General features: G+C 39.1%; 1 protein-coding gene across 4 annotated transcripts in view; it reads left to right on the top strand.

Moving 5' to 3' along the window:
• The first annotated feature begins 4,010 nt into the window (after positions 1 to 4,010).
• The window catches only part of LOC129241316 (sensory neuron membrane protein 2), a 109,476-nt gene continuing 87,927 nt past the window's right edge, over positions 4,011 to 25,559 (top strand). For 2 of the 4 annotated variants that reach the window (XM_054877574.1, XM_054877572.1), the window contains exons 1-2: positions 5,179 to 5,245; positions 12,890 to 13,053. In XM_054877574.1, coding sequence (XP_054733549.1) covers positions 12,943 to 13,053 — 111 coding nt within the window. In that variant the 5' untranslated portion in view covers positions 5,179 to 5,245; positions 12,890 to 12,942. Of the gene's footprint in view, positions 4,269 to 5,178; positions 5,246 to 12,767; positions 13,054 to 25,559 lie in introns of those variants that run through there. The other 2 variants (XM_054877571.1, XM_054877573.1) reach the window with 2 other exon arrangements.

Raw genomic sequence — 25,559 nt, 5'->3', positions numbered from 1 at the left:
TCCTTATTTGCAAAAAACTCAGACAACCTCGCAAGCCTCTTGAGGCCAACTTGGTATCACCAAGGGCGTTTTGTATGGACCGGAAGAGATGATAGTCACTTGGTGGCAGGTCCGGACTATATGGTGGGTGCGATAGGACATCCCATCCGAGCTCCCGTAGCTTCTGGCGGGTCATCAAAAATGTGTGAGGGCGAGCGTTGTCCTAGTGGAACACAACACCATTCCTATTGACCAATTCTGGCCGCTTCTGGTCAATCGCCTGCTTCAAACAGTCAAGTTGCTCACAGTAGAGGACCGAATTAAGGGTCTGGCCATAGTTGAGCAGCTCATAGTGGATAATTCCCTTCCAATCCCACCAAACACACAGCAAAACCTTCCTTGGCGTTGTCGTACGTGATCCACTTTTCATCGCCAGTCACCATCCGCTTCAAAAATGGGTCAAGTTCGTTCCGTTTTAGCAGAGAATCGCAAGCGTTGATTCGGTGCAAGAGATTTTTTTGCGTCAACATGTGTGGCACCCAAACATGCAGCTTTTTTTGAAATCCAGTTTTCTGCAAATGGTTCCAAACGGTTTTGTGGTCTACACCTAGTTCCTGACTAATCGAGCGAATATTCACATGCCGGTCCTTTTGGATAATTTCAACGATTTTATCAGTCTCTACGACGATTGGCCTACCAGTACGGGGTGCATCTTCGACATCTACTACACCAGAACGAAGTCGATCGAACCAACTCTGTGCTGTGCGAATCGTTACAGTATCAGGTCCATAAACTTCACAAATTTTTGCCGCCACCTTCGTTGCATTTTTACCTCTAAGATAGTAAAAACGTAAAATATGACGAATTTCTTGCTTGGTGGACTCCATCTTTGACGGGCTATAACTTAAGACTGAAACGTACGATAACAACACTGTCAAAGAGACACTTGTAGTACAGAATGTCGTCTTCAAAGCGCCCTTTACTGTGACCCGATGCAATAAGTACAACGCAAGATATGTTTAAATGTCGCGCTCAATTGAAAAAATACCACATTACTTTTTCCCCAACCCAATATTTTATTTGTTGAACATTGAGGGGATTTTGTACAAAATTCCCACCGGAAAAAAATTTTGGTTGCGCGCCTGGTTTCCTTATTAAAAAAATAAAAGTACTCACCCTATTAAAACTCACTACCCAACTATTTGATAAAGTCATCGCTTCTGAAGGAGTCGCAAGGCGGTTAGTTAGACTAAGTTTATTAAGTTTTCTTCGCAGTTTCTTATGAATTTGAACATCCTTAACACGCATGCAATACATACACACACCGACTATTAGGCGCACTAACATGATTAAGCAATTTTACCAACACGTGAAACTATGTTCACGTTAATGAACGTTAGTACGGGTTGGTTGAAAAGTATTGAAAGCGACACTTACAAAGTGGCCTACCTTAGGCATCTCAAATATGCGAGTGCGTACTTAATATTTAACATGAAGAATATTATAAGAGAAGTTGTTCGGAAAGTTAGTGGCGTATTCATTACAAAATCAACCAAAAATTAACTAAAAACAAATTTCTCAGCGTGTTTTAAAGATGGCTGCCGTATGAGTTGGTGCGTGACTACCACTCGCAAGTGCCCAGATTTAAAACCTCGCGCACAAAACACCATTTAATAGAAAAATGGAAAAAAAAGTAGCTCGGCAAAAAACCCAGTATTGAATATTTGTGGATTTCGAACGGAGTAATTTGCGGTTATGTTAGCCGCTTTGTGCTGCTAATGAAGCTCATCCGATTTTTTATATCAGGGCCTGCTATATCAGCAGGCGTAGAAAAGAAGTGAGAACCAAGATACTTAAATCTTAGTTCCGCGAGAGCGGGACAGCTTAGGAAAAGTGCTGAGATGATTCCATTTCATCCTCCATACAGCTAACGCAAGAAGCACTCGAAGTAATTCCGAGTCTTATGGCATGTATACCTCGCGGATAGTGCGCCGTGAGGATGCCCACGAAATTTTAGAGCTGAGATTTTGTCATGCTCAGAATATTCCTCGAACGCCTCCAATCCACATGTGGGCAGAAGGATTTCGCGACCTTACAAGTTTGTGTACTTGCCCAGTGCTCGCTGAGTTGACGCGAAGCTCATCGTTCCAGGAGTAGAGCGCAGGTGACAACCTTGTCGCGCAGGTGACAACCTTTTCACAGGTCTCTTGTTTGGCCAGTTCTACCGCTTCCCACAATGTTACTATGATCAGATATCCAGATCAGGCTTATGTAAAAGAATTCGGATGCAAACGAAAATGAAACCAGACATTCCCTGACCAGTTTCGAATGCACCACGATTGAGTCCAGGGTTCTAATTGCCACTTGGCTATCGGAGTAAATATTTATCTTCTTAACAGTTATTAAGCACGTGAGTAGCCCATCACCTCTCCTTCGAACACATTGCAGCGATCCGATAACCTGAATTTACTCCTCCTCCAACCCTTCCGTCCAACTTCAAGCCATCCGCGCACAGGTTCACCAAATTCTGTTCCCAAGTGTTGCAACCAGTTCACTCCTCCCTTGAAGGAATATGGGGGGAGAAAATTCCGCTTGGACTAAGCGAGACTACACACTGATCCGTTGTCAGGGGGGCGAACCCAAAGTTTCTAAGGATACTTAAGTGCCCGTAAGCGTCCTCGCAGCCTGATTCCGGTACGTCCAGCGGTATTTCCGCTTGCAATGTCTACAGGTACCACATTTAACATTACATTAAGCGCTAGAGTAGGAGTTGTTCGAAGCGCCCCACTAATTCCAATAAGTGCAGTTCGGTGTAGGAGTCAATAGCGAGTAGGGCGGTATCATCTACAAAAGTTCGCCTAGTTCCCTCTGTTTTTGGTAGACCTTGTGTGTAAAGCAAGTAAAGTATTGCGCCCATTATATTGCCTTAGGGTACGTCAGCTAAAATTTCGTAGAGTTCAGACTGTCGAAGGCTTGAAATATGTTGAGAAATGCGGTCGTGTCTGTTACTTTACGTACTTTACCTATTTACGTGTCTGTGTACTTGTTCGATGGTGCCGAGTGTTTTTCTCAAGCTTATATGGAATAAAAAATTATAATTTCATTTCAAAGCTCAAACTTCTTTATTTTTGCTATCCCAATTTTCAATCAACCTGTACAACATTTGGATACTTTTGTTGTCAATGTTGCTGTTTTTGCTTTTGACTGCTGCTGTTGTTTACTTTTGAAAAACACTTCTCAATCAGTGATCAGCTGCTTGCTAACCGCCGCTGCCACCAACATCAACGGCGCCGTCGCTTCAGGTTTACAGCTGAAGGTCTCCGACCAAAACCATAAACCCAACCAAGCAGCCACTTCACCACACATTTATAGCTAAAAAGGCCGCAAGCAATCCATAACAAAAATTCAAATCAAATAAATGAAACTCAGGCGACATGAAACAATCAACAACAACAACAGCCATAAAGCGGTATGCAGAGGAATGCAAGCAAGTGATCGAAAATGGCAAAAGCGAAAATTCGAAAGAGAGCGAGCAAAGGTATACTATATTTATGCTTGTACGTGCATAAATGTGTGTATGTATGCCAAGCACCGGTACTTACAAAGGCGCTGTCTATGCATTTATGTAAGTGAGTCTGTAGTTGTGACAACCTTTGGGACGCCGAAAAGAGACAATGTGTGCACAACGAAAATTAAAATAGAGACTCCCACTGACAACCAAAGCCCAGCGCGAGGCCCTAACAAATTTACCTATAGACTAGATTTGTATGCATACAATGCCTGTATGATTGTGTGTGTATGTGTGTGTGTAATGTGGTTTTAATGATGCGCTTTGTTGTTGTTGTTATGGGCGCTTACAACAATTACAAACATTTATGCATGTACGTAGATAAATCTATTTTTTCGTGAGCCATTTTTCTCTTACTTTTTGATGTTATTATTTCTATACACAATTTTTGACATTGCCCGTGTGCAGTAGCAGTGCGGCGTCAGGCGGCGGCGAGTCGCTCAAATCCATTCAGCTTGGCTTGAATATTTTTTAGTTTGGCAGTTTTAGTTTTAATTGAAGCTCAACTCTAGTCGCACACGGAAATCAGATGTTAATGAAGTGTTGAATGTGGAAGAAGAAGAAGTGGAAATTTAGTTTCAAAGTGACGCAGTGGTACACACACACATTTACAATTACATACACATATTTACGGGTTAACCAAAGCAAACGGTATGCAATGCGAAGTTGTTGGTGCGCCTGAGTGTTTGCTACTCTAAACTAGATAAAATCACTAAACAAGGTTAATTAGTGTAAAACAAAAAAAAAAAAAAAAAAAAAAAAACACAAAAAAGTGGTAAAGTGGTAATATAAAAATTTATTGTCTTACAACAAAAACACTTGCATGCACACACAACTTCTTTCTTCATTTACTTCTTCGACTACCACAAAGCTTTCCTTTCATACAGTGAAGTGTCGAGTGTAATTATTTTGACCCTTATCGGTTCTGTGTTGCCCTGTGGAGGCTAGTGCCTGTTAGCGAAGTGACCGATGATGGCTGCGTAGCTCCCACTCAAAAATACCCATTCAAATTCCCAGCAATATCCACTTTTGCTATGATACATACCTGCATAGCACCTTAGTGGCACTTAGGAATGTACGTTCGTGCGTGCACGTGGCTGCTCGCCGTGTTTCTTAGTGTTGTTGTAATTTGTGTATGTGGCAATATGTGCGCCCCTCAAATTGCAGGTAATTAATCATCAATGGCCGACTCACATGCTAGCGATGGAAATTGTGAAAACTTAGATAAATGCAAAAAAAGCAACAGCAACAAAAAATACAAAATTAGAATAAATGGAAATGTGTAATGATGATCTGTGATATTATCACGTAATGACTGTTGCATACCACATGCCATTGTTAGGCGGCAAAGCATTTCGTGGCGGTCACCAACACAGCCATAGCGATGGCACGCACTTACAGGTGTGTGTTTATGCCCACACTGCCCATTTTCCATAAATGATTACGATCCATCCAATTCCATATTGGCAGCGCCCTCACAAATTCGAAAGTCAAGTTCAGTTTCCATTTCATTCACTTTTAGTCTCATTTGAAGCATGCAACAAGCTAGCCACGTTGGTGCGTTTGCAATGCGCCATTCAACGCATCAGCAGCGAAAACTACAGCAGTTGCGTTCAACGCCGCACTCACGCCGGATATTTGTACATGAATTGCATGACGGTGCAACGGTGGCGCGCTTCGATTCAAGTGCATACCAATGTAAGTACAGTGACGGTGAAAGCACGATAGCACTCTTCACGCGCACACACACACACACATACACCTTGTGCGCAAAGTGCCAGTGAACACCGGGCATGACAGGTGAAGATGTTTCCCGTGTTGCCAAATGCAGTTATTTTGAAAATGTAAATGAATCAAAAATCACTGTCTGCGTGACTCTCAATCAAGGCCGAAATGAGCACACACCAATACACAGGCATTATGAAGCGGTGCAACAAGCATACACGGACGTGAGCACAAGCGATTTGCTCTTTACTTTCGAGGGTCTTGCAAAAGTGACGCCTGGATATCAGTGGTGAATAATTTCTAGGCGGCGCGTTTTTTATGGCAACGTTGCCATTTTTCAAGTAGGCAGATGTGCAATTTTACACGGTAGAAAAAAGTGTTAAAATCACTGTAGTTCATTATGAAACAGGTTGATTTTTACTAACAACATAACGCTAAATTCGTAATTTTTTTGATGAAAAAATTTCATGAAACTGGTTCGGTCGAGGAGACCAAAACTGGATGTTTTGTTGAGAATATCGCTGCTGTGGCGCAAAGTGTCTGAATGATATTCAACAGCGATATCTCGACGTTCTCAGCAAATAGGCATTCATGAATGGGCTGTTTCGCGGATTTTGCATGAGGATTTGCCTTTATAGTACATTCTTACAAAATTCAATTGCCGCATGATTTGATTTATCAAGGCAGAAATCTCGTGAAATGGTTCTTTGAATGTGATGCTGGTTTTTTACGCAAAATCAGCTTTAGCGATGCCGCTCACTTCACACTGGATAAAGAAAAGAAACTCCCGAATAATTTCAGAAAAATCATAAGATCAAAATGTTGTGTTTGCGTTGGTTTTTCAGATTGTAGAATAACAGGTCGTTTTTCTTCGAAGTTGCTTCGCGAGTGCTGTTATTCTCAATGGACATCAGTATAGACCAGTGATGGAAGTTTTTTTGTGGCTTGAGCTTGAAGTTATATACACAGACGAGCTTTATTTTCAACAAGATGAAGTCACAAGTCATAAAACAGGAGAAAACATAGCATTATTGCGATCTAAGTTTCCCGGTCGATTCATTTCACTTAAAGGTGACATAAACTGACCACCTATACCAAGCGTTCCAGCCCCACTAAGCGACTTTTGTGGGGTTTGTTGAAAAGTCAGGTCTATATGAATAAGCCAGCAACGATTCCAGAGCTGAAACGCAACATTCGGTTCGATATTGCTGAACTCTATGCGATAATGTGTGTGTGCGTGCCCTTGAGCATTTTAATTCTTCTATGACAGCCTGCAGACGCCTCATGGGGGGCATTTAAATGATGATATGCTAGTTTTCTCGTAGAGTTGTTAAGAGCTATCATTTCAAAATAAATAGCGAAACCCGAAAGAATCTAAATTTTTATATTTCATATTTTATTTTAAAACAACATCCAGGCGCGTTTTTTGGCAGACCCTTTATAAATATGCAAAGATGGTGTTTGCGGTCATGGCAAAGTGAATACTCTTACGGGAATGCCTGAATTGGGAGTAGACAAGGGTGTATGGCTTAAACCGAAATTCAGAAAAAAGTGTCAATCATTGGTTTTATTTGTGGTTGGGTTGAAAATTTGCAATAATTCAAAGTCAGATAGAAAAACTTGAAGAGTGTGAATTTTTAAATGAAATTAGTAAATTTATTCAAAATAATCTTTTTCGACTTCAAAAAACTTATTTCAAAGATCCTGCAATATATATACCTCCCGTCATTATTTTAAAGACACCACATATTGACACATTTTGACTGATTTGAACTATTTATTTTACTTTAATTACTTTTTAAAAACAATTTAAAATTTAAAAAACCAATTCTACAATATTATCAAAATAATATGAATTTCAAATTTTATGCAAAATTTATAAACAGAATATAAAAAATTTGGTGACGCTGTTTTTTACCTCATTCAATTTTAGTACCGATAGTAACTTAGTGCCAGTTTGTCGTAGCTCAAAATTTTCACAATAAAGCTCAAAATAATATAAGTTTCAAACTTTCCACAAAATTTCAAAATTTTCAATCAGAACAAAGTGCCGGTTTGAAGCCACTTAAAATTTTCGTTGATTTTTGATAACTTTTTCACCCACGCTGTTTCGCATTTTCGCCATATAATATATATATCATGATGGAAAGAATAATGAGATGGCGCCTATCGTCGTCCCGTTATTTTGCGTTACGTGAGTTACGTGATTTTAGCACCAGTATGGCCAGATTACCATTTTCGTAACTTGATTTAGCATTTTTTTTTTTTGTTATTTAGTCTCGGAGTTTTAGTTAGTTCTTCATGATATTTTTCTAGTCTGTTCTAATTAAAAGTAATGCTTATAATTTTGTAAAATATATATTTTTTAAAAATTAATTCAATAATTCACTCAGTTATATTTAGCTTTACTTTTTTTAACATCTGGTAGCATTTCTCGCGATTGCAGTTGTTGTTCGTGTTCTTCAGCTTTCAGCAGTCAAATCTCTCTCTCGCTACTGCAGTGTTGCCTAGCTTTGGATATAAAAACGCACTAAAATGCCCATTTAAAGAAAATAAAACACCAAATTTTTATTGAATTACTTAAAAACCTTTGTATGCGTGACAAATTGTCTTTAGAATGTCCGTTTTTTTTTTTTAATAAATGTTTTATGCTTATGTACAATTTAATTTATGAGTTTTTTTGTTAAGCGAGCCTTTTTTTAAGGGAACGATTTATTTGCTATATTTGTGGTTATGTAACTAGATAAGGTACTCTTTTTGTAAAAATGTCAATATGGTTTCTTTAGTATTTTCTGGTATTTTGTGGCTTGTTTTTACAATGAATACACCTCTTGATGCCCTATGTCCCACTAAGGAAAGATTGCGCCTCTATGGTTTTAATTCGCATTCAGTAAACTAAAACGCCTTTTGAAATATGTAAAAAGGTTTTCAATCTTAAGAAGAGTTGAGAGAAAAAGATTTACTATTCAAACATAACCTTAAAAGGAACAAAAAATTAAATTCATACTTTCAAAATATCAAATTTTATAAGAACCAACTAATTTTCATTAGCACTAAAATCTTCTCAGAGTGGGCTTTTTTAACCTTCTTTTGTATATAAAGCTTCGGTAGCTTTAAATTAAAAAAAAGAAACAAACACGAAACTTCAAAATTTTCGCATTTTCGGTATAAAAAAGCTCTAAATTTATTGCGAAGAGCAAATGATTGGCAATATTGCACAACTCGAAAAAACGTGACGTCACGCACTCTCTGATGGGCGCAATCTTCCTTCTACCATTCTTGTATAATATATACCTATATATATCGTGTATGCAGAAATTCTGATTAGAAAGTTTGAATTTTTGATGAAAATTTTTCGATTTCTTATAAACCCAATGCAAATTTTGAAACTGTGACTACTTTAGTCTTTGTTATAGAATGCGAACTATATTTTTATAAAAAAAAAGTATTTCATTTAAAAATAAATAAGTAAATAGTCTAAATTTGGTGCTTTTATAATAACTTCGGGAGATGGTTCTCTCTTTCAATAACTTTCCGCCACAAATGCATAAACTCAAAAGCCCATTTATGCGCAGTTGGAAATGAGGAGTTAGATTCGTTTAACACTTTCACCTTTTTTTTATTAATTTCTGTTGCTGGTCCTTCAAAAACTAAGAATTTTTTAACTTCATGAACTTCAAGGAACCGACTATCTTTCCATTTTAACAAAATTCCCTGACACCTCAACCTCGAGTGGCTTGTAAACAAAAAATCATTTCACAGATCGAAATAAAATTTTGTGTTTTGTGTTCAAATGGAAAATTAGATATTCAAATGGCGCATAAGTTTTGATTCCTCTACCGGTGGATACATATACGCCGCAATAAAACGATATCGCATTCATATTTTTACCAGTTTTTGACTTTTTGCTTTTTTTGAATGTAAAAGTATAGTTCCTTCTCTAACAAAAATTGCAATTACAAACACAATTTTTAAGGAAAAATATTCCAAAAAAGTAAAGGTATTTTTCTCTAAATTCAAATTTCCACTTCCTAATACCAAACTTTTTCTACAATTTTAAACTTGGATTTATATGATTTTGGTTAAACAATGAGCTATGCCTGTGTAAAAAAATAATATAATAAATATTCGAAAAATAGCAAAAACTGGTCAAAATGTTGTCTCGCTTTCAATAGTTCTTTCAATTAAGCAGTACTTAAGTGGTTTGCTCTACCAACTTGTCTTTTTTTAATAAATGTTCCAGATAACGGCTCGCAGCTTACGAGCTCTCTGTGAACTCCTTTAAAAACTGCTATTTTGGTAAAGAAATAATTATATCTTTAAACTAGCTGATAAACTGAAAGAGCAGTCTGCACTTATACCGCTTTGTGTAAGAGAATATTTGTCCCTCTCTCGCACTCTGCTAACCCTTTTTGCCATGCTTTCCAAGTCGGAATCTAGCCACTTAGTGCAAAGCCAGATATATGAGTTTTTCTTTAACAAGAGTGTTAGTACAGTTTCCTAATGAAACAGTCAGCCATTCCACGCTACTAGATGATATTTATCAGTCGACACTCCCGCCAGGGCTGAAGACGTGGTCCGCGAATTACCTGAGCGGTCGTCACTCATCAGTAATTTTTCGAGAGGGTGTGCCGTAGGGTGGTGTCCTTTCTCCCTTGCTGTTCAACTTCTATATCTCGAGGCTCCCCAACCACCAGAGGGAGTCTCCCTGGTCTCATACGCTGACGACTGTACGATAATGGCGACAGGCAATGACATCGATGGCCTGTGTTCCAAAGTGAACAGCTACCTCCCCGACCTTTCTCGCTTTTTCACTGCAAGGAATCTCCAACTTCCCGCCACTAAGTCCACGGCGACCCTCACTACCACCTGGTCAAAGGAGATCAAGCTGTCCCTTAAGGTAAAAGTCGACGACACACCAATTCCGACGGTAAACAACCCCAAAATTTTGGGTGTAACCTCCAACAGTTTGGTCTCCTTCTCAGCGCACACAACCGCAATTGCCACTAAAGTCCAAAATTGCAACAAGGTCCTAAAATCGCTTGCCGGCAGCACTTGGGGCAAAGACAAAGAACTGTTGCATCGGCAATTCTCGGCAGGTACTGAACTATGCTGCACCTGTCTGGTCGCCTGGAACTAGTAACCCGCAATGGATAAGGTTACAGATATGCCAAAATACTGGCATTCGGACAGCGATCGGTTGCCTCCTGATCTCCCCCGTTCAACACCTTCACAATGAAGCACAAATGCTCCCAGTAATGGAGCATAACAAACTGCTCAGCAAGCAGTTCCTGCTAGGATGTTACTACAGGTTTCACCCCTGCAGACACCTACTTGAGCCTGAGCCGCCTCCCAGGCACGACAGGAGAGACTTCTTAAACTACGCCGACGAAATCCAGGACAAAACTGACCGAAATTTACTGGACCAGACAGTATTTAGACAATCAATAAACGACATTCACCGGGAGACCGCCACCACCTTCTTAAGCTCCCGTCCTGTGAATGCCGTAATCGGAGTCCAACCACCACTTATTGCAGATGAAGAGCTCCAGCTTCCCCGTGATATACGTGTAACACTGGCACAATTACGTTTTGTATACTGTAGCAGATTAAGCTCCTACTTATCCAGAATCGACCCCGACATACAAAACATATTTCCGGCATGTGAAGGCACCCCAACCCGTCGAAACAGCATGTTTCTTGGGCCTAGCTTTAGATTAGCTAGACAAAGACGACCGGTGATATGCCCTACACTAGCGGGGCTTCTATTACTGTTAACAAAAACCCTGCAAAAACTTCAAAGTAAAACTTACTGATTTCTCGTGCTGTGGTCTTTTTAAGATCTTTAAATTACCATCCAAATTAAAGTCGTTTCATCCGCTTACGCTACATTCAACAAAATTGACCTTTTGAAATTTAAGGAAATGCGCTTTCTTTGCAGCGAGTGATGATATCTTGACTGTGACAGGATCCATGGTGAAGGCTGAATCTCATAGACTGTATTAATCCATTCGGCTGAATTGTGGGTCAATCACTTACCTTCAAATTTTGTATCACTGTATTGAATTAGTGTTGGTAAAGTGTTAAAATTCTAGCACTAACAAGCGAAACCCAATTCAACAAACTCAAATTAAGGGAATTCCCAGTTACGAGTTATTATTTTTTCTTTATCCCTGCGTAAAGTGCATGTCATGACAACTTCATGTCCGAAATTTTCGTCATTTACTCAACGGACATGGTCACTCGTCATTTAAAAAATGATGCATAAAAAAAACGGGAATATCCGAACCTAATTTTTTCATGTCAAGCAACACCTGCTAAATTTAATTGAAGCCGAATGGCTCAACGCTCAGAGCTCTGTTTTTACTTACAAGTTAGGCTGGCAGACTAAGAATTATTCGCTTGAAACTGGTCCTCATGTAAGACAAGTTAAAAAAATCAATAGTATTTGGGGTGTCTGGCTCTCAGAATACAACGCAGTATTAGCCCAAGATCATTTTGAAGCCATTTTGAAGTGCCATTTTAACAGCCTCCCAGGTAGTAAAGGTATCGTCTCATATTTCGTTTCGTATTTGCAAAGGTCTCACCATATAAACCGATGAATAATTTAGCTTCCGACAAAGATTTATTAAGTTGAAAGTTCAAAATGTTGACTTTTTTCATTATTCGAACAACGATGCAAAATCATGTGAGAAGGCAAAGGTATGAAATTTAAAAGGCTTAGGGCGCACGACACTGACACGACACGACACTGCAACTCATAAATGAACTTCTGCTGATATCATCCACGACTTTTCACACGCTGTATGCGACGGTATAAAAGTAAACACTGCCAACGAAAATGTGCTCTTCATCAAATTAACACTCTCTTTAAAAAAACCGGTTTCTTTCTTTTTCCCACTTTTCGCCATCTCTTTATTTATTTATTTATTTTACTTTATTTTTTTTTTTTTTTGTTTTGTTTCTCCATAACTGCTTTTTGCTTTTATTTTCTCTTCTCCCAATTTACCACCGCTTCGTCGTCTTCACGGGGCACATCTGTTCAACTCAGTCCTCTATTTACATTTTCGCTAAGTCTTATTATCTTGTCTTGTTTACACCTGATCTCTTTATGACTTTATTTGCATTTGTGTTAGTACTCCGCATGCACATACACATAAAGGTCAACACGGGCTGTTTGTTAGTGTATTGAGTGCCATAAAGTAAATGCGAAGCGCCACAACTAGTTTAACGGTGCAATAGTTTACCGCAAATGTGTTTTCTTGCCAAATCAGCTGTGTTCCAGAAATTACTAACACTTGCAAATCAAGAAAAAGTGACAATTGAAAAACTAAATGTGGAAAAGCTTACTCAATGCAGCTACGTACAAACAAAATTAACTGACACTTATTCTTAACCTAAAACTCTTCTAGCACCTACACTTCTCACCACTTTACCGGAATTATATGCTTCTTCTTCCTCATCTGCATCTAAGTGTTTGTGTTTACTTATTTAGTTCTCGCTCATCATTCATTTCTGTGTGTTTTGTGTGTAAATTATTTGGTGGCACTGTTAGTCAGCCAAATTTTAGTAACTTTTCGTCAATTTGCTTCCATTGCTGCTTCACCATGACAACAGCAAGCATCGCGAAGAGTCTCTTCCCTGTCTCCGTACCCTGGTATTCATCGAAGATGATTCATTGGTCATTAATAGTGAGCTTCATTGGATTGCTGACAGCTGCTTTGGGCGCCTATTGCGGCTGGTTCCTGTTTCCCAGCATGGTGGACAAGAAGGTTGAAGAGGTGAGTATGACTTGAAGTTCTAAAATTTATTTTTTATAGCTTTCGATTTATTTTGGAAATAATAGCATTCATTCTTTAGTCACGAACAGTAGCCGACTTAGTCTTCTTAAGGGGGGAGCCTGCTTTAAAGGCTTCAAAAAATTGATTTTTTCGTAGTTTTTTTTCAGGAAGGAAAGAAATATTCGATTGAAACGAAACTTTCAGGTTGTATTGTTATATATTTCAACAGTCTTCTCAAATTTTTTCATTAAAATATATGTCATATTATGCCCGGTACAAGCATTTTGCCAAGGCGCCTCGAGTGTGCATGTGTCGTGCGGCGGGTAAGATGCAGGTCGAATTTCCACCTGAAACCAAAAACACAAACAAATTTTTATTTTAGTATAGTATAGCTTCTAGTTAAACCAAGAAAATTAAACAAAAAGTGAGAAATTCAACAATTTTTCGCTAATTAAAAAAAAAATCATTTTTTTTTGGAAAAACAAATTCACTTTAGATTGTTTAAAAAGTGGAATAATCATAACTTTCTTAAGGTTTTTTAGGTTCAACTAGAAGAGAATTTAATTCCGAATATAATCGATGTAATCTCGTTTCGATAGGACGTTTCACTTTTTCGCTATCTTTCCCGCCAATTAAGAAAAATCGTAAAAATAAAAAACCGAGAAATCGCATTTCGCGCGATCCGGCCGCTCGTATACCTGCTCGACGCTTGCTCACAATTTTTTCTGTAACTCCGAAAATATTTTGAATTTGCTTCTGAAATTTTGAGTACACATTCTTGGATAGTTTGGGAAGACATTTATGCAACAAAAAAAAACATCGATTTTTTGAAGCCTCTAAAGCAGGCTCCCCCCTTAAGTAAAAAAAGTATTATATAGCACACCGTCTTCTGTGAACCAAACTCTGCATATACGTGAAGTCCCTATCTAACTATCATATATTATATTTGGCCGAGCTCTTCCTTCTATTTGTGGCGTGCGCTTTGATATTGTTCCACAAATGGAGGGGCCTACAGTTCCAAACCCAATTCCGAACGACAGATATTTTTTATGAGGAGCTTTGTCATGGCAGAAAAACACTTTGCCATTGCCTGCCAAGAGGCGAACGCTATTAGAAAAAACGTTTTCTTCATTTTGGTGTTCCACCGAGATTCGAACCAACGTTCTCTCTGTGAATTCCGAATGGTAGTCACGCACCAACCCATTCGGCTACGGCGACCGTCTATTTAACAACATATCTTCAACCTTTGACTTAACGCATTGTCCAGTGAAATACGGACATATTTACCCTAACTGCTATTAATTCGTACCTCTGCGATTACTTTTCAGACACACCCAGTTGCAAAATTATAAACTTACTACGATTTTTAAATAAAAATTTGGGCAATGTACAATAAAAACCGTAAGCGTGTAACACAAAATTTTAAATTATTACATTTTTCGAAACTTATTAAAATTGCATCACCTTTTTAAACAGAATTTCTGCAATTTTTATGAGTATGCAATTTTATAGCCCATTGAATTTTTGTATAACAAAAAGGGCAAGTAACTTTGGTATGCTGTTTCTTCCAAATAACAAAAAAATCGAGCATACACTCTCAACGAAAAAAAAAAAACAATTTAAATCAGTGGTTTTTCGTAGTCACCAGAAACTTACACTCAATGGGTTATTAAATTGAATAGCCGCGAAAGTTCTAAAAATTGATTATTTTGTGATTAAATTTGATGAAATTTTGAAAAATTTTGTGCAAAGTGTAATTAAAGCGAAATTACAGAGGCATATCGCTACTGAACTCAGGGCACAAGGTCTTCACAAATATACTATATTTAAGGATGAGCCAATATGCTGAAGAAATACTAGATGATTACCAAGCAGGCTTTAGAGCCAACTGGTCGACAAGCGACCAGGACTTCATAGCCAAGCAAACCTCTGAAAAAATAACTATATGAATACGACATTGATATTCACTGACTATTTATCGATTTTCAGCAGGCATTTGATAGCATAGAAGGAAGTAAAATAAAATTCTGGTAGGCATACCAACAAAGCTTATTGAACTTGTTATTATGACCCTTACAAATGCGACAGCCAAAGATATAGGGCAAGGTGAATGTTCAGAACCGTTCTCTATTGCCTCAGGAGTTAAACAAGGAGATGCCTTCTCAACACTGATATTTCACCTGGCGCTACATGCAATACTAAATGAAATAACACCCGAATGGAAGCATCTACAACAAGCCATTCCAAATGTGTGCCTATGCAGATGATATACTAATAATGGCAAACACTAGAAATGAGCTACAGGCTGCGTTCGAAAAGCTGGAGGAAAGAATACATCTAGGTGGACTAATAATCAATGCGGAAAAAAACTAAACATATGGTTCGAATAAGACCAAACATTGTATCCAATGATCTGAAATGTGGGGCATACACATTCCAATCAGTAAATGAGTAGATCTATGGTCCGCTTAGACTGACAGATGGCACTTATCGCATTAGGTATGATACAATGCCGAACTGGAAGACATAGTTAAGAAAGAAACTATAATAAGATTTATTAAGTCTCAACGACTTATATGGCTAGGACATATAGCTAGAATGCCAAGGCAGCGAGCAAGCACTAGATCTTCGCCCAATTGAAAGAAAGAAAAAGGGAACGCCCGAGGAAACGATGAGTAGAAGATGTGGAAGCTTACTTACTTACTTAGGTGGCCATAACAACCCGTTACCGAGTTACGGCCGACCTCACTAGCTCTCTCCAGGCGCCTCTGCTCCGCGCGCGCCTTCTCCAATTCTGTACACCATGCGAGCATAGGGTTTCCTCCACCTGGTCTTTCCATCTGAGCAATGGTCTTCCTCTGCGTCGGCTCCCTTGGACTTCGCCCTCGAACACCTTCTTTGCTGGAGCTTTTTCATCCATACGCACGACATGCCCTAGCCAACGCAGGTGTTGGATGGCGATGCGTTGAACTACGTCAATGTCGGCGTAAAGCTCATACAGCTCGTGGTTCATTCTTGAACGGTAGTCTTCGCCAACGCACGCAGGACCGAAGATCTTACGAAGAACTTTTCTCTCGAACACCCCCAAAGAGATGTGGAAGCTGATCTTAGGAAAATGCGCGTGCAATGTTGGAGGGAAGTGAAGAATAAGAAGAAGAAGTTGTGCAAAATGTGAAACTTTGCATTACTCGTGTATGACTATGAATTATATTTTTGTCTCCCAGCAGGTTAAGTGGATAGAATTTGGTAGATACTTGCCGTAAGAGGGGACTAAAATTCACACTTCATCCCATTAGTTAAGAACGAAACAGGCTTATGCACAGAAACGGCTTGATAACGATGGCAACACTGTCGTCCATTTACTAAAATGTATTGAGAGCTTTGAGTATTTTTTTTTGAGCTTAGTGAGTATTTTTATAAAAATTTGGAGTCTTTATAATTCTGGAAAGGGACGAAAGACGTGAGAAAAATTCATATGGCTTCTTCTTCTTCTACTTAATTGGCGCTATAACCGCTTACTCGATTTTGGCCGAGTTTAACAAAGCGCGTCAGTCGTTTCTTTCTCGTGCTAACCGGCGCCACTTGGACACACCAAGTGAAGCCAAGTCCTTCTCCACCTGATCTTTCCGACGCAGAAGAGGCCTTCCTCTTCCACTGCTACCATCAGCTGGTACCGCATCAAATACTTTCCGAGCCGGAGCGTTTGTATCCATTCGGACAACATGACCCAGCCAACATAGCCGCTGGATCTTTATTCGCTGCGCTATGTCTATGTCATCTTAAAGCTCATACAGCTCATCGTTCCATCGCCTGCGATATTCGCCGTTGCCAACGTGCGAAGGTCCAAAAATCTTACGCAGTATCTTCCTCTCAAACACTACAAACGTCGGTTCATCGGATGTTGTCATCGTTCACGCTTCTGCGCCATACGTTAGGACGGGCATAATGGGAGCCTTGTAGAGTGTTAGTTTTGTTCGTCGAGAGAGGACTTTACTGCTCAGTTGCCTACTTAGTCCAAAGTAGCACTTGTTGGCAAGAGAGATTCTGCGTTGGATTGCAAGGCTGGCATTGTTTTCGGTGTTAATACTGGTTCCTAAATACACGAAGTCTTTTACAACATCGTAATTATAACTGTCAACAGTGACGCGGATGCCGATACGCGAGTGCGCCGACTGTTTGTTTGAAGACAGGAGGTATTTCGTAAGGCTACAAATTAATAATGGTGACTTGCCTTAAAACAGTATTTTCTCTAAAATAAGATTTTCGAATTTGGCGTTCATTAATTGTGACCAGAAAATTATTAAGAGCCAACTTTGTTATCCTTCTCTGGTCCAAAACAGATCAGATGTACACATGAGCTCGCCGTTGAGCCAGATGTGCAATTGATCGAGGTTAAATGGAAAATTTCCAAACATATAAACTTTCAAGGGCTATTAAAGAGACGACCCATTACTTGCTTCAGAAGAGCATCTCCAAAGTGAATAAGTTACGGCTATCAACAAATTTGAATATAGTTAATCATTATTAGCCACCTTCCTGATGATAAGGTGTTATATGTAAAAAAAACAAAGCCTTTTTTATTTGTGAAGGTTTCGGCTTAATTGAAATTTATTTTAATTTGTAATTCTAATTTCCAACTAAGTTTTTTGCTGTAATTGTATAACTAATGTTGTAAATTTTCAGAAAAGGACTACGAGAGTTACTTTTATATTTTGCGCCCAATAATGAAATATAATAATGAAAATGGCTTTATTGCTTTATTCTAAATATTCTTCTTGCATTCACTTGAGTAAATTTTCAAAGCACTTTTGCCACTCAGAAATGGATGCCAAAACGAGCTGTTTAAAGGTCTTAACAGTTTCTTCAGAGGTTGAAAAAGTCGCATTTTATTTTTGATGTTCGGGAACATTAGCTGCCCAATCGGGGCTATAAGGCGAATGGCCCATTAAGTCGATCCTGTGAGTGCACAAAAACTCACTTGACTTAGTGAAGGTTGATTCGTCTACGGCGGTTGGTTTTCCTTAAATCTCCGCATACTTCTGGCAAACAAATGGTTGTGTAACACTCAGAATTGACTGTTTGAAGATTTTTAGTGGCACAATTGTGATATGGTAAGGTTTGTCGAAAAAACAGGCGACAATTTGCTTTGAGGTGCATTTTTCCGCCTTTTCAACTTTTCTTGAATTAAGCTCGCCTTGGAACACTCAAACTGTCGATTGCTTTTTTTCCGGTTCATATGCATAGATCCCAAATTCGTCACTGCTTTGAATCACCGCGGATGAATTTTTTCAACATTTCTTTAGACCAACGGCACAAGTTCTTTTTTTGGGTAATTGTCAAATTATGCAGTATCAAACGAGAATAAATCTGCATGACGATCAAAAATGCTCGTGCAATATCCAAGGTATGCGGGTCCCACTAATGCTCACAGATGCATCTGTCTCGCCTATCTTGAGTTATCAGTCGAGGCACAGATATGATTCTTTTTGGCATAACAGTTGTTTTTGGACGTATTTCAATAAATTCATCCTGCAAGTATCGGCTGGTACATTGGAACTCTTTGTATCAACGTTTCACAGTGGCTAAGTTTGGTGCTTCAACGCCAAAAGTCCAAGTAAGTTGGCCAATGCACTCCTGTCTCGATAATTCACATGGAAAATCGTAATAAATCATCGCAACAAAATTTTCACGTTCAGTTAGTTCCTACTTTTGGACGAGATGAGTTTTTGAAGTCAATGAAAAAAAGCACAAATAAAACGCGTAAGTGAAAACGTTATATGTAAGTTTTTCCTAAAAAAATACCAAACATCTCGAATTCAACTCACCAATAAAGGCGCAAAATATAAAGACAACTTTGGTCAAGGGGGCAAGTGTAATAACTTTTTCATAAGCCTGCATATATTTGATATGTTTTGGTTGATGTTCTTCAGATTTTTCTATCAGCAGCGCGTTTTTAGTTAACTGGCGCAAAAATATTGGAAATCTTACCGCTCGGTTTCCAAGGGGAATATTCACCTTTTATGTAGATAGTCCATGGCCGCATCTTTTTCATGAGGACAACCAAACTATCATAATTTTATTTAAGCTTACAAATAATGTTGTTGTTGCAGTTTTTGTAACAGTGAAATATACCCAACAAATTTTATAGGAATGCTGCTGAAGTGACAGTGCTTGACTGGATATGAATCTGGATCGTTCCGGTAACGCACCGGTAACGGTGGTTCTACCAACTAATTGCGAGGTTTGGACTATGAAAATTAATGACAGTGCGCTTATTGCTAACTTCGAAAGGAACATTTTAAGGAAAGTGTTCGGACCCATTAAAAATGAAGATGGCAGCTACAGAATTAGGTACAACTCGGAATTGAACGGACTTATCCAAGACGAGACAGCTGTGCGTTTTGTAAAGGCGCAGCGTATGCGGTGGTTAGGTCACGTGCTCCGTATGCCTGCTGAGTCCGCTGTAAGGAAAGCCATGACTGGAAAGGTAATTGGTGCGAAGGCGAAGGGAAGACCGAGAAACCGATGGATAGACGCAGTAGGAAGCGATCTCACAGCAATGGGAATTCGCAACTACGAAGGAAAAGCAAGCGATAGAACACTTTGAGGGAGTTTTGTGAAGGAAGCATTAACGCATCCCGCGTTGTAATGCTGTGAATGATGATGAATGTGAGAATGTTAAGGGAAATCTCAAAGCCGGCTCGAAGAGCAGTGTTTAATTTAGAAAAATAATGTTGCGGGAACAGCTCTTTTCGTGTTAATCTCAATTTTTGAAATGAGTTCTGAGCCATTATTTGGTTCAAACTAATGTTGAATTAATATTCTGGATATTAAAATTCTGTATACAAATTTACTTTAACCTTGTACTTTTTTTTAAATCTTAATTCTGTAAAGAAAAAAATGTGTGCCATGTTTTCAATTATAACACTAAGATTTATTAAATGCTCATAAAGAAGGGAAAACGATTGGCAATTCAAAAATTATGCTTCTGTAACTGCTTTCATTGCTCTACAAAAAGTTCCCGAAATGTATGCAGAAAATTCAAACTGCAAGTTTATTTCTCAAAAGTGATATTATCGCCTTCAAACTACTCCTCATCAACTGCAGCGCACTTATGCCAGCGTTTAATTCACTTTCGAAACTCTCGAAACATTTCTGGAACTTTATTTCCGGTATAGCCATCAGAGCCGTCTTTGATTTTCCCATTCTTTCCTTTCGGCTATTAAAAAGCCGAAGTGGTTCCCATTTTGGTTTTTTCACTCGATTAAACAGAAAAAAAAGCGCAGCGAGCCATATCAGGTGTATTCGATGGCTGTTCGGCTCGTTCTTGGTCAAAAATTCACTGGCAATGATGGCAGTGTGCGAGGATGCGTTATCATAGTACAAAATCCACGAGTTGTTTTCCCATAAATCCTTTTTTTCTGGCGAATTGATTCACGTAAACGTCTCATAATCCTGTTAAACTGTCTGACCTTCTGGAAAAAATCCGTGGCATATAATGCCGCGGTAACCCGAAAAATCGTGGGTATCGCTTTCTTTTTTGACTGAATATGACATAGTTTTTTTGGTTTGGTTCATTCGGAGCTCTCCACTCACTCGCCTGTTATCTGACTTGCGTTTCGTATTCATAAACCTACGTCTCGTCTCCAGTAATGATGCGTCTGCTGAATGTTAGGCCAGACCCAGCCTTAAAAATCATGTCTTTGGCGATCAACGCGTTCGCTTTTTTGCATGAAATTCTGGTTCAACCAACTACGGGAGCAATGCTCAAGCCCACTGCCAGCTCTCTGATACTTAATTTGCAGTTATTGATCAACTTTTCTTTCACTTTATTGATGTTTTATCAGTTTTGGATGTTGACGGCCTGCCACTACGTTCGTCATTCTCGATGGACTCACGATCTCTTCCGAAGCGTTCATGCCACTCGTTAATGGCTGTTTTCTTTAGAGTAACTTTACCGGAACACTCTTTCGGCATTTCTAAGGTTTTCGTCTCATTGAAACCATTTTTGACGCAAGATTTAATACAAACTCGTTGTTGGATATTCAAAACCATTTTTAAAAAATAGAAATTTCCCAAAACGTCGTAACTTTCACAAATGTCAAAGAAGGGCATTGAAATCTGTAGAATGCTTATACAGATTTGACAACCTAAAAAAAACCCCCGTACTCAAATCTGTTGACTTAGTGCGTCACCTGACGGGTGTTCCGTGAACTTTTCGATCAAGGGGTATATAATTTAGTCACTATTTTAGCAAAGCTTCTCACAATAACTTCATTATTTCGTCAACCCAAAATATATTTAAAAAATACAATATCGCAAGGGCAGTTGAATGGGGCAGCAAATCTTTACGTAGACTTAACTACAAACTTTACTATAGACTTAATTGCTATAGTAGAAAGAATTTTAGGAAAATTTGCTGAAAACAATCGGCAAGTTGAGATAAAATATTTGTTTTTTTTTTCGTGTGGCTCAGTTTCTTTATTTGTTCCACCATTTATTGTCATTAAAAAAATTATTATTTTTTTATTATTTCATTTTTTTATTAAACTTATTTTTTATTTCCTTAGTGTTGCGTTACCTCGCAAAAAATCGGCGCATCTAAAGGTCAATTTGGCATTCTTATTTTGTAAATCAGAACCTAAAACTACAATTCAGTCATAATAAGTGTGTTATTAAAATTCATAAAGCGCTATTTGTTTAGACCTTAAAATTTGAGCAATGGTTCAACACAGAAAATACGAAAATGCTATAAAGATTTTAATAACGATATTAATTTTGATATTAAACTCGCAGCTTCATACTAAAGTTCACAGGCCGCAGCCTTAGCAGTGTGAGAATCTTTTAATGTTTAATGGTTTTAAAGACTTTAAAGGCGGTAGTAAAACAAATACATTTTTTACACTCCAACTCATTTACTCTGGGTTAAGGGGCATTTAAAAAAGAAAATGAAGCACACTACCTCAGATGCATATATATGTATGTAGATATATAGGTATGAATGTCCTGAAAGTATTAACAGCTAAGCATACAAACATCTTATTTACCCCCAAACCATTTGCGAATCAGCTAATAATTGCTTTTAAAAAAATCCAGTTTACCTGTTTTGTGAAGGCATCTCTTTGAAAACCAATCTAAGTGAATGGACTGTAAAACAGCGAATAGACATGACGACCACAGCCCAAAGTGATTGCATATTTCTTGGTCGCACAACGACAGTCACATAAGCGGAAAGAATGCCCAGCGGCAGCAATTAAGTTACACTTGTCACAAAAATAATTAACGTCACAAAGAAAAAAATACTCTCAACATTGCAGAAATCATAATAAAAAAAAACCATAGCGGAAATAATAGGAAAAATACAAAGAAAATTAAAGATTCAAGAGCAGAAAGGAATGGCGTTCATTTTCAGTTGCAATTTAACGGTGACTGCAAAATAAAATGAGCAGCAACAATAATGTCAACGAGCTCAGGCAATCCAATTGAAAGCAATTCAAGGGCAACAACAGTGTTATTGCTTGGCCTGGTACTGTAATAAAAACAAAAAACACAGTAAATAAATGATTAGCAAAATATAATCAAAACAAAATTTGCAAAAAAAATGTATACAAATCAAATGAAAAAATATAAAATTTGTGCGTAAAAAAATAAGTTCATTGACAATGGCCCCAAAATTCAACCAAACCAAAAATTGCTTGCCATGTAGTATTTGGCTGAAAACCGTCGCTGTGCTATTTTATATTTAACCTTACCAACAACAGAAAAGTGAATTCAAGAGCTACAACAATAAATACATACATACGTCGAAAATTTCAAATCAATTACCAACACATTTTAACCAACATGCATACGTGCATACATACATGTTTACATGCATATATATGGTAAGTGACAAGCCGCAAAGCGAAATGCATAAACATGTTGCGCAACATTTACTTCAGGCAAACGTGTTGCTAACGTCATCGCCTTTGTTGCTACGCTACTGCTTGTTGGATTTACCTCTGTGTATACATATGAGTGTGTGTATGTGTGTGTGTGACAGACTACGCTTCAAACACGAGTCTGCTTTTGAATGCTACCGAAACGTGCGAAAAATTTGAATTGGAAAATAGTTACAACAACAAAAAAACTTTGTATTACCCATAATAAGCTGCACTAATCTACAACAACATTTCTCATTATTTAATTCTTCTTTGGGCTCCGGCAAAGTGTGAAGAAAATCCATTGAAAAAGACGCACGCGACTCGCATGCGCACCAATTGAGTTATGTTATGAATTGTTGTTATCAAAAATAATTCACAACACGGCCTCACGTAAACAATATACCCCAGGGCTTTAAGGCGCTTTGTTTATAAAAATGTGTGTTATTAATTTTAAAATAGGATAATGATGAGCAATGGCTTGATTCAACGTATTTTACGCTTCATCATCAACGGCCATGGTCATGAGCACGAAAATTCAGGAGTAGTTCACTCAAGCTACTGGTTTTTGCAACGGATGCCAGCTTAAAACCTTCGTTGCAAGTAGTTAAAAGTCGCAAATCAAATAGAAATGCTTTGCTGGATTAGCTAGCTGTGGGCTTACTAATTCGAAGGCAGTAAAAAAATGATGCATAATTTTTGGTTGTAGTTCGACTATCGGGGTGTCGAGCACAAAGAGTTGTTTATAAGCTTGTCAGAACAGTGTTCTTTGTTTGAGGGCATACACGTTTTTGAAAAAATGTGCAGAATAGTTTCCATGCATGTAACCGCAGAACGACTCCTACTCTGGCGCTCAACGCAATGTTAAATGTGGTACCCGTAGACATCGCAGGCAGAATTGCCGCTACACGTACCGCAATCAGACTGTGGGGCTGGAGTTATAAGCTCAACCTCACTTATGGGCACTCAAGCATCCTTAGAAACTTCGAGTTCATCGCTCTGTCAACAGATTAGTGTATACCCTCGTTTAGTCCAACCGGAACATTCTCCACTCACATCCCGTCAAGGGAAGAGGGGACGGGGGGCTACACTTGGGGGCAAGACCTGGTGAAGTGGTTCACGGATGGATCGAAGTTGGGAGGAACGGTTGGCGGAGGAGTCTTTTGCGAGGGGCTACATCAGACTCAAATTCAGGTTACCGGACCACGGCAGTGTGTTCCAGGCAAAGGTAGCCGCAATCAAGAAAGCAGGTGATTGGCTGCTCAAATGCGTACTAACAGTCAAGAAAGTAAATATTTACTCCAACAGCCAAGCGGAAATAAGGGCCCTCGGGTCTATGACGGTGCATTCGGAATTGGTCAAGGAATGCTTGACCTCACTTTCGACTGCGTCCGAATTCTTTGACATCAGCCTCATCTGGGTTTCCGGCCACAGGGACATTGCGGGAAACTGTGAGGCGGATGAGCTGGCCAGACAAGGGACATGTGAGATGATTTCCCCGCGGAGAGAGAGAATTGGGATCCCCCTGGCTACCTGCGGTCTAGTCCTGGAAAGATGGGCAGCGCGCCAACTCAGAAAGCGCTGGGCAAATACACAAACGTGTAAGGTCGCGAAATCCTTCTGGCCACGTGTGGACCGGAGGCGCTCGGGCGAGCTTCTGAGGTTGACAAAATATCAACTCTCTAATCTAGTGGGTTCTCTCACAGGGCACAATGCGCAAGGAATGCATGCTGTGAGACTTGGAATCACCTCAAGTCTGCTCACTCCCTGGGCAACCATACCAACCTAACCTAACCTAAGCTTCCATGCATTTAAAGAGGACATCAAATCTCTTGTGTGAGCAGGTACTAACTATTTCTCTGATCTGAATTCCAAGTCATAAGAACATAGAGGGAAGTGAAATTGCTGGTGAGCTTGCCACAAAGGGGATTGAATTGGTCTGAGAGGCCTCTGGTCATCAGCATCCCTCTGACTGTTGTTAAAGGGGGATTGTACAACTAATTTCTCAAAACAGTACAGAAGAGATGGAGCTCCATTCCTACCTGTGCTATTTCGAAAACCCTTTGGTACCAGTACAATAGACTGAGGGCTCAGAAAGCCCTGGGGTCTCCACACCATTCCATTCCCAAGCGCTTAGCTATGTTTACCAGTCAACAGACGATCAGCACACATGCGGAAAAACAAAATTTTCATTCAACCCCCCACTGCAAAAGCTGTGGGAACCTTTCAGAGAAGACATTTCTGTAAATGTCGCGGTTTGGCAACTAGACAATTAAGGTTCCTGGGTGCTCCTTTCTTCGATAGTATGGGGCAGTACGCCAGCCTACAGGGTCCGGCACTCGAAGTGTAACCAATTAAAAAGGCCATAAATTTAGTTTGGAAAATTACTTTTATTCAATTCAAAGTAAAAAATGTGTGAAAATAAAACAAAATTAAGAATCAAATTACTTTTGCTTGATATGACCACCTTTTGCCTTGACTATGGCTTGAGACGGTCCACAAACGAATTGCAAGCCGCCCGAATGTGACTTGCACGTTCTTTAGTCCACTTGCGGACAATGGCTTTTTTCAGCGCCTCGAGACTGG

The sequence above is a fragment of the Anastrepha obliqua genome, chromosome 3 (assembly GCF_027943255.1).
Source record: "Anastrepha obliqua isolate idAnaObli1 chromosome 3, idAnaObli1_1.0, whole genome shotgun sequence".
Classification (NCBI taxonomy): Eukaryota; Metazoa; Arthropoda; class Insecta; order Diptera; family Tephritidae; genus Anastrepha; species Anastrepha obliqua.
The sequence above is the reverse complement of the archived record's forward strand: the minus strand, read 5'-3'. Positions and strand labels throughout refer to the sequence as shown.